General features: G+C 35.0%; 1 protein-coding gene across 1 annotated transcript in view; it reads left to right on the top strand.

Moving 5' to 3' along the window:
* Positions 1–10,444, top strand: part of RTTN (rotatin) — a 145,905-nt gene that overhangs the window by 97,710 nt on the left and 37,751 nt on the right. Inside the window, exon 35 of the mRNA XM_034642215.1 lies at positions 7,926–8,019. Coding sequence (XP_034498106.1) covers positions 7,926–8,019 — 94 coding nt within the window. The remainder of the gene's footprint in view (positions 1–7,925; positions 8,020–10,444) is intronic.

The following is a 10,444-nucleotide window of genomic DNA, read 5'->3' as shown; positions in this document are numbered from 1 at the left end:
GGGACTCTGGGATCACGCCCTGAGCCAAAGGCAGACGCTTAACAAGTGAGCCACCCAGGCGCCCCAAGATACTAGATTTTCTGAGAAAAATTTTAGAAATATGTTATTTATTGTAATCATTATTAAAATAGAAGCACCTCTTAACGTAAGACTCTTTAACCTGCTTGTGTTTAGATGTTACATATCTTTTAGAAATGTATATCAATGGAAATCTTTTTTTTTGAAAGAATTATGATGGTTCTATGTGAGATTGATTTTGTGTAGTTTCTCAAAAGATAATTATCTGTTGGAATTCTTACAGTCAACTCTTTTTTTTTTTTTTTTTTTAAAGATTTTATTTATTTATTTGACAGAGATAGAGACAGCCAGAGAGAGAGGGAACACAAGCAGGGGGAGTGGGAGAGGAAGAAGCAGGCTCACAGCAGAGGAGCCTGATGTGGGGCTCGATCCCACAACGCCAGGATCACGCCCTGAGCCGAAGGCAGACGCTTAACCGCTGTGCCACCCAGGCGCCCCCTTACAGTCAACTCTTTGTTTTCTTCTTTTGGGTTCCAAATAGAAGAGCTTTGGTATTGGTGACTTAACTCACCAAATTGGTGACTTTTATTCACAAAAATAATCTCATTACCCCAAATTTTGCTAATTGTCATGTTTTTCTTGCCATGCTAGAGATACTGTATGTTTTTGTTCCAACAGGAAAAAAAAAATTGGAGAATTTATGCATTATACCAGTATTTATTTATTTATTTATTTATTTTTAAAGATTTATTTATTAATTGGGGGGGGCAAGGAGTGCATGGGAGGGAGGTGCAGAGAGAGGGAAAAACCTCAGCAGACTCTGCAGGTCAGATCATGACCTGAGCTGGAATCAAGAGTCAGACACTTGGAACCGACTGAGCCACCCAGGTGCTCACATACTAGTTTTACTTTAAACCTAAGCTGTCATGCCTAAGTCAGCTAATACTTTCTTAAGTATGAGAATATGTTGAAATTACGTATTGAGGTATCATTTCAGTGGATTTAAATCTTGCCAATAAGTGTATCTGGTTATTTATATCATTATTTTGTGTATTTCCCAGACATGACAAAAGGTGCAGCTTGTTTATTGGTTGTTTTTCCATTTTGTCTTTCTAAAGAAAGCACTGTCTTTTGATTTGGGTCATATCATCTAGTGTGCTGTCACCGGGTCATTGTTCGTTCTGTGCAGTTAATGCCACATTAGGGACTTTGATGGTGTTATCTAATGTATTAGCTTAGTTGTTTTGCAAACTTTGTGGGGATTGGGACATGTATGTTCATAAATTACAGACCGGGTAAGGAGTGTCATTTTCATGTTGGTGCATTGTCCTTGTAAGTAACCGTCTTTTCAGAGATGGCTTCTATCCAGCTCAGTGTCTCCTTCTCTCAGGTAGGAGGGGTCAGGCATTGGTTGGTTTTTCTCCTGAAATCTCATTTGTACTTCTTAGAAATATCCACACTAGATGGGTACTTGCAATAGTTTTCTGACCAAAATGTGTTTGTTTGTTTGTTTGTTTGTTTTTACTGCTGTTGAGCAGAATTATGTCTGCATTTTTTTGAATCTGTTTTGTCAGTTGTCAAAATAAAAGAGATGTGGTTTCTTTCCTTTTGAGCTTTTCTTTGTGAAATATATATATATATGATTCTTTGAAAATTTTGGGAGCACCAGTTTAAATAAAATTGATTTTATTTTAGTTTAAGTTTATTTAAACATTTAAAGAGAAATTACTTATGGGATTCTTACTATTGCTATTTTATAAAAGAAGAGATTAAGGCATGCAATGAATAAGTGTCTTGTTCAAGGTTTCAGTGCTGGTAACTGAATAAGAGCATACTCAGAAGTACGTTTGGCTCTAGAGCCCAGGTTGTTGGCTGTGATGTTCTCCTCCTTCATGACAAAGCCAGCTGTGATAGGTGCCATAGTAGATGTTATAGTTAGGGTGCAGTGAGGTTAGAGGGCATATAGATGTTATAGTTAGGGTGCAGTGAGGTTAGAGGGCATGATGAAATAGAAAGTGATTTTGTATAAGACGTGGCAACTGAAATGAGCTTTAAAGGATTAATCTTTCTAAGATGTATGCACACATTTGCCGGGAGCTGAAAAGATACTTAGGTATGTCTTAGGATTCAATACCCTCTTCCAAGAGTTGAAAGTCTAGTCCAGAACATGAAGCACAATGAGAAAATAGTTGCATGCCAAGTTGTGTGGTACTGGAAGCATTAGATACTCAGAAAATGCCTGGTTTGTTTGGAGTGTGGAACAAAGGCTAAAGTTTAATTACCAGATAGGTGTTAGCTAAGAGGGCTAAATCTGTTTTGGGGTTTGAAGAGGTAAGATATAATAGCTATAAAGATACAGATATAAAGATACTTCAGCCAAGTAAATTGCATGAAACATGACAGTTGACATTACAGAAATATGTATTGGCATTTGTGTGACGGTAGTTACAAGTTATTTTATAGAATGAAGAGTAGACCAAGGACAATTAAAGCAGGGATGAATCGAAGCGACTTTTTAGGAGAAAAATCGTTTTGATGAGGGAATTATTGATAGAGTAGGTACATACCTCCAGTGTGGTGACCTGGGAAAACCTGGGGAGACAGCAGTTTGCATGATGGTGGAGAGAGAGAGAGAAAGAGAATGAGATACGTTGTTTAAATAAATTTCAATCACCTGTGGGTTACCCAGGACCTAATAACCTGTACATTTTAGTGAGAAAAAAAAATAGAAGTGAGATTCTAGTTCCTAAGTGTTGATCATATAGGCCACAGGGCTGTAGTACAATGAAAATAAGTTTGTTGTGGTGGGTTTTTTTTTTTTTTTTGTATAAAAATTTAATATTGATTCTTTTTTTTTTTTAAAGATATATTTATTTTAGAGAGCAAGAGCATAACGGGGGCGGAGAAGGAACAGAGGGAGAGGGAGGAAGAGAGAGAAGCAGATTCCCTGCTGAGCGTGGAGCCTGATGGCAGGCTCAATCTCACAACCCGTGAGATCATGACCTGAGCCAAAATCCAAGAGTCAAGACACTCAGATGCCCCTAATATTGATTCTTTTAAATAAGACTTAGATATTGATGGTTAGTAATATCTCCATATTAGTTTTTTCTACTATGATTTTTTTGTGTGTGACATTAGAATGAGTATAATGGCTAGTGAAAATAGAATATTCATTCCTTTCTGTGTACTTTGCATGTACTATTTTATAAACAATTATTCCTTTAAAAATCATTAGAGCAAATGGAATTTATTTTGTGGGGTTTCTTCTGTGTTTTGTATTCACTTTGGTGTGTTTGAAGTTATCCAGACTATAGTAGCTACAAGTTACTATACAGGTATAGCCATTACTGTCAAGTGCAGACATTTAAAGAAATTGGCAAAAACGTTTTGAGATTGATTGCAGCAATTTTAGTAAGCAGGTAACTGTAACTGAAATAAGTAAAATAGGTTTGGGTCTTATTTTATATTTGTACTAAAATGTATTTCCTTAATTTTGGTAAAACTGGTTATTTTATATAGTTAGTTTTGATTTAGGTGGAGAGTCAACTTTGGCTTTTTTTTTTTTTTTTAAAGATTTTATTTATTTATTTGACAGAGATAGAGATAGCCAGCGAGAGAGAACACAAGCAGGGGGAGTGGGAGAGGAAGAAGCAGGCTCATAGCGGAGGAGCCTGATGTGGGGCTCGATCCCACAACGCTGGGATCACGCCCTGAGCCGAAGGCAGACCCTTAACCGCTGTGCCACCCAGGCGCCCCCAACTTTGGCTTTTAGAGCTCAGATGACAACAGCCTCTAGTTTGCTGTTTGCTGGGGTGCTACAGATGAGCTAAGGTGTTAAATCTACACCATTTGAGAGTGGTACCCTTTCACAAGTGTAGAAGTGGTGTCTATGAGAATTCAGGCATTTGGCGTAGGGTCACAAAGCTAATGGAGAACGGAATAGGACAAGCTCTAGGAAACGTGTTCTCTTAAATTGTATTCAGTAGGGCATAGGGATTGTGATGATATCCTAGGGTTAAGTCTCTGCATGCTTATAGTTAGGCAAGAATCTTATATCATCTTATGCTTCTTCCTTCAGTGATATTTTTCTGAGCTTCCTTTTCTTTTCTTTCTTTTTTTTTTTTGTATTGTACACAATCCATTTGAATCATGGATCTATGTAGCTGAAGTGATTTAAAGTTCTTGTTATAATTTGGTGGGAATTAATGATTACAAGATTGTGAAGCGTGCTGCAGCTTTTCTGCTCTTGGGCATAGAGACAGGTATCATCTGTAGTACTGAACACATAAAACCTGGAGTTCCTTAGAAACTTCCCATACTCTGTATTTTACCATGTTAACAATGTGAGTTGTTTTGTACCCTGTCTTTTTCATCTCACAGATCCTCATTTTCTTCCCTTGTTCTCTTTTAATTTTTTAAAAACCAAATAACTAACTTGGGAACCAATCTACTCTTAATGAAAGAAGATATAGAAAATTATTACTTGACAAATAAAATATTCAAGTCCTAAATTAGCTTTCAAAAAACTTTGAAGTATCCAGTGAACACTTCCATTTCTGTAGGACAGAATACAAAGAAAATAGTTTTGAACATAGATGCATTTTGTTTGTATGACAGAAATTGTCTGTCTTTTTTAAACCCAAATTCTACTTTGGTATGGAAAACGACTGCTATTTTCTGCTACTTCAAAGGGACTCTTAAAATTGTAGCTGCCTATTTTACAATGAGGCATGATTTAGAAAGCTTCTTTAGCTATCAAATCTGTTTATAAACACATTGAAGAAAAGGTTATTATCTTTTTTAGTTTTTATAAGCAAAATTTGATTCTGTTTTAGGACAGTGGCTTTAAGTAACACCAATTTATCTGTATTAACAGGCTTTTATTGCCTCTTATAATACCAGTAAGGTGAGAATGCTACAAGTATATATACTTCAATTCAAGGAAAACTCAGTTTTATTTGTCTTATCAAGGGAATGTAAATTGAAAATCTCAGAATGTGTCATGTGGCAGACAGGAAAGAGGAAAATGTCTAGATTGTGATTTTGTACTGAAGTCATTTTAATGAATAGAACAAGTGATAGATAGAAGAATTAGACAGACTTACTGTTTTGAGGACAGCCTTGGCCTCCCACCTGGGGCTTTCTGGTTACTATGGGGTAGAGAGCAAATGAGAATGTGTGTTCACTGCTGTGGGGGGAAGAGGTGACAAAGCATGCTCAAGTTGGCTCGCCAGCATTCTGGATGTTTTTCTGAGGACTTCGTCTGGCTTGAGTGTATTGGTGCTGTCATGAATATAGTCCTCAACTGAGAATCCTAATTAGAGTGTGACCTTGGGCCCTTACTTGTGGTCCTTATCTCTAAATGAGGACCTGGACTAGATGAGGCCTTTTCTACCTGTGGCATTATGGGCTCCTCCACCTTCTAGAAGCTAATACTTGAATTTAAGATGGACTAGTTGTTACTTGGATTTCAAGATAAAAAGTAACATATTTACATATTGATGTATATATTATTACATGTAATCAACTAAATACCCATTGGAGATTATTTTCAAACAAGCAAGGATTTGAGCATAGGACCAGACCTATTCAGTTTAATACTCTTTTGTCTTTACTTGTTAAAATAATAATGTGCTAATAAAGCAAATTTAAAAAATATGGGTAGGTTAGTAGAAATGTAAGTCACCCATAATCAAATTTTAAGACACAATGTATTACTATATAAAGAAGTCCTTGTATTTTCTCAACTATAGAAAGTAAGTTATAACTATTAAGATAGGTGCTTTCTAAAATCATATTTTCTAAATTTGTGTATCATTTCCTTGGACTATAATGAGGAAAATTACAACTTTTATTAATGTCTGACCTTTGGTCACACCTTGTGATTTTGCTTTCTTCTAATGAGCCAGGTATTCTGTGGTCCCTTAGAAACCATTTTTTCCTGCACTGAGTGCTACCTCTGTTTTTGTCAGTAGTGAGGACTGGATATGGTCTATCCCCTCATATTGCCTAAATGTTCAAAGGCTAAGACATACTCCTTTAACTTTTGCATAAATTCACTCTCCCTGAGATAGTCTGCCCTACTTGATTCATAATAAGAGGGGTTCTTTTTGTAATTTTCAGACTGCACACACAAGGATGTTCAGTGAAAAGATAAAGGATTCTAGCATCATTGTCCTCTTAAATTTTATTATACAAACAAAGGAGCTTGTGGCATGTGCCATATCGTCTTTGTGATATCAGTCTCAGTTATGATTGTTGTCTTCACAGACTGTGAAAGTTATTTCGATGTCTGTTGACAGGAATTTTTTTTTTGAATATTTCTTAGAGCCAGTTATAGGTAAATATCATTTTTAGAAAAATAAATTTTAGGTTTTTTTCCTATTATCTAGATCTAATATTAGATAAAATAAGGTATTTAATATATGATTATTTATGAGTGTTTATTTAGACTGAAATTTATCCAGGTTTACTTTTTTAGATGACTTTATGGGCTTGGCTTAGATTTATTGGCTACAGCTTTCTGTTAGTTATTTGTTATTGTAATGTCATACTTGAAGTGGTGAGAAATGATTAAAGTCTTAAGTTGAAAGAGGGATTTTAAAAACTGTATATAAATTCCATCAGCCATTTTCTTCAGATTTCTATTCTGTTTGTTAACAGAAACTGAAAACAGGTTGTCGTTGCACTGTGCACGCTGAGTTGGGGCACCTGGGTGGCACAGCGGTTAAGCGTCTGCCTTTGGCTCAGGGCGTGATCCCGGCGTTGTGGGATCGCGCCCCACATCAGACTCCTCCGCTATGAGCCTGCTTCTTCCTCTCCCACTCCCGCTGCTTGTGTTCCCTCTCTCACTGGCTGTCTCTGTCTCTGTCGAATCAATAAATGAAATCTTTAAAAAAAAAAAAAGAAGAAAAAAAAAACAGAAACTGAAAACAAAAATAACCTTGGTTTTCATTTTTATTCTGTCATATCAAGTCTAAGGTACCCTACTTTATATGTTAAGATAAATACACAGTCAATGTACAAGCACTGAGCTGTATGGTATCTGAGTTTGAGGTAGGGTTGATTCATAAGTGTTAGTGACAGTTCATACCATATGCGTGTGCTGACATGGAGCTTATCCAGCTATGGGAAGTTCAGACTATTTCAGAGAAAGTAAATTGGTGGTAAGAAAAAGAGTGATCTGACCTCTCCAGATAAGGTATTTTTCACAGAGAAGGTGCCAGATACATCAGTTTGAACTTTTTCCATTTTAGGAGGCCACACAGTCTGCTCATCTGTAAACACGTAGGTAAAATTGTGTTTGTCTCTACAGAATTTATGTTATGTTTAATGTTTTAAAAAATACTGTATTCTGAAACACAGCGTCAACATACTGCCTGAAACAGTTCTTTTGTGATATGGGGAAAGGTAGAGAAAAATCTTTCAATATTTCTGTTGATTTTTTCCTTAGGCATTATTAAAATTTGTGTGTGCCATTTGAAACTTATAAAACAAACCCCTCTTACTATGAATCAAAGTAGGGCAGATTATCTCAGGGACAGTGAATTATGCAAAATTAAAGGAGTATGTTTTACCTTTTCACATTTGGGCAATAAGAGGGGATAGGCCATATCCAGACTTTAAATCCTAAATGGGCTTCAAATAAAAACTTTGCTCCTTTGAGTTACTGATTTACATAAATTCCAGCAGGCCCTATAAGAAGTAGTAGCAAGTGCCGTTCAAAAAACTCACAGCTCTCAAGATATGGAATGTTTTCCAGTCATACTAACTAGTGTAGTTTTGTTACTAACCTTCTTGTTTAAGGATATTTTGTGTACATATTGCTTCTGTTTCACTTTCCATGTGGTAACATGAATCAATGAATGAATGTTAAGAATAAAACAGTTTTCTTTGCTGCTTGATAGGTGGCACCTTCCTCAGGGAGTGATGAATTTCCACCACTTGGGCCCTCGGCAGTGCCTCTCCCTGAAGCCTCACATGACCAGTTCGTGGCCCAAGGTACCCTTTTTGGAAGACATTCTGCTTTCAAAAAGAAAAATGACAAGTTGGTCCGGATATTTTGAAACTAAATGTCTACGTAAGAACAAAATTAAATAAGTCACGGAACACAATGAATGTCCAGATAAGAACAAAATGAAGTGGTCCAGTACATGACAGAATAAATATATCAGAAATTAACAAAACAAATACCCTTAACTAATAAATGGAATTTAGTCAATCTGATTGCCGTATGGTTTCTTATTAGCTAAGCGTAGATGTTCAGTGTTTGAACTGGAGAGCTAATAGATATTAGTTACCTTCATTTTTCTCCCTCTTTAGGGAAGACACTTCAATTTACTACAGTAGTCCGCTTGAAAGTGGAGAGAATCCAGTCATAAGTATTTTTCAAGGGGAACACTCCACTTTAAAGTCCACAAAATGTGTTGCATCTTTATTTTATTAGAAATGCTTGATGAGTAGCCTGGGAATTATTTTTATTGATGACAATGTATACATTCTATTCTTTGTAATAGGGACTGCTTCCAACTGTATTATGCTTCAAACTTTATATATTTGGAAGATTACAGCTTAGCTTTTGTTTGTTCTAGAGAATATACAGGCCTTTATTCAGTAGCATTAAATTCATCACCTGTAAGGAATATGCTACCTAAAAAGAAGGTAATTTTAAACACTGAAGTATAAGCATCTGCAGGGAAAAGGCTTTCTAAAATTTCAGAAATAATTCGTTAATTAAGACTTTACTCTGAATTTTTATTATAGTATTTGTTCCCTAACTTTCTAAACAATGTCCCATTTCATTTTTTTTTAGTAATATATGTTAACAACATAAAAAAGAATTGTAGAAAGTACTCTTTTGATCCTCTAACGAATAACAAGTGCAAACTCACATTGTTTAAATAGTTAAGGACACAGAGCACGAAATGAAATTTGATAATGAATTTCATGAACATTTATCTCTAAAAGTATGTTACTTACTCTTTTTTTTAATAACTTCATTGAGAATAATTTACATACCATACAGTCACCCATTTAATAAGTGAAATCATTGGTTTTGAGCCTATTCATAGAGCTGTGCAAGCATCACCACTCAGTCAATTTTAGAACATTTTCATCACCCCAAAAAGAAACCTTACCATTAGCAATGTGGCTAACGTACTCCTCATCTCTTTTGATCCTTCCCAGTCCTAGGCCTGGGAGTTATGGAAATTTCATAAAAAAGCAATCATATGTATTTTTTTGTGACTGTTTTTTTTTCACTTAGCATAATGTTTTCAAGGTTGATCCGTGTTGTATTATGTGTCAGTACTTAATTTATTTTTATTGCTAAATATATTCCACTGTATGGATGGATATACCACATTTTATTTACCCATTCTTCAGTTGATGGTCAATTGATTTTTCCACCTTTTGGCTATTAGGAACAATACTGCTATGAACATTGATGCACAGGTTTTTGTGTGGACATAAGTTGTGTGGGTTTTTTTGTTTTGTTTTTTGTTGCATTGTTCTTGATTTGGATTTATTTTATTTTCAAGGATCGTGCTTAGAATGTGTATTCATGCAGTTTTACTGGTTGCCAATCACTTAAGCGTGTATGTTTGACAAAAAAATCTTTTTAACCCTTTTTGTTGAATCTGCCACTGAACGGTGCTGCAAAGCATTGAATATATATTGTCAGTGAGCCATAATACCAGAGCAATTATTTTGTTGTTGTTAGATATCTTCTTGAATTCCATCTCTTTAAAATAGTGTTAAGATAAAATGTGATTTTTTTTTTTTTATGGTGATAATGAGATTTTAGTTCCCTCAGCTGGAACATCTAGCAGGATTTGCCAATGAAGCTGGTTAGTCCTTTTATTTGTTGTTTTGATAATTCTTAATTAACCAGGGAATTAATGTGCTCCAAAGTGATTTAAGACAGGGTGAAAAAAATTTTCTCTAACATGTACGTTAGGGCCACTTTATACATCTAGCTTTTCATTTTTAAATTTAGTTTATAACTTTTGTAAAAGAAAAATTATTTTATATAAAAAAACTTAACAGGATCCCTTGTGATCTGTAAGCTTACATTTTTATATACAGAGGTGAAAGGAATCATTAAAAAATAAAACTGTTAGTGTATTTGAGTGTTACTAACATAAATAACTGGGATAATTTTCTTTAGGTAAGATATAAAAGTTTTTAAATACATTAGATGAGTTTGAATTTCTTAACCTCTGTGTCTCCCCTTTTATTGATCTTCTTCTGTATACTTGGCCTAAAAATGCTGAAAACATGGAATACATATCTTGTGAATATTTAAATTTTTCCCTTAAAATCAATTGAATTGTTTCTGTGGAATTACCTAAATTTAATTTTCCCGAGTCTATTTGGTTTAAAATGTCAAATCTTTCTTTCTTTTTTTTTTTTAAATTTTATTTAT

Source organism: Ailuropoda melanoleuca, chromosome 14 (genome assembly GCF_002007445.2).
Source record: "Ailuropoda melanoleuca isolate Jingjing chromosome 14, ASM200744v2, whole genome shotgun sequence".
NCBI classification, from domain to species: Eukaryota; Metazoa; Chordata; class Mammalia; order Carnivora; family Ursidae; genus Ailuropoda; species Ailuropoda melanoleuca.
This window is presented reverse-complemented; position numbering and strand designations above follow the sequence as displayed.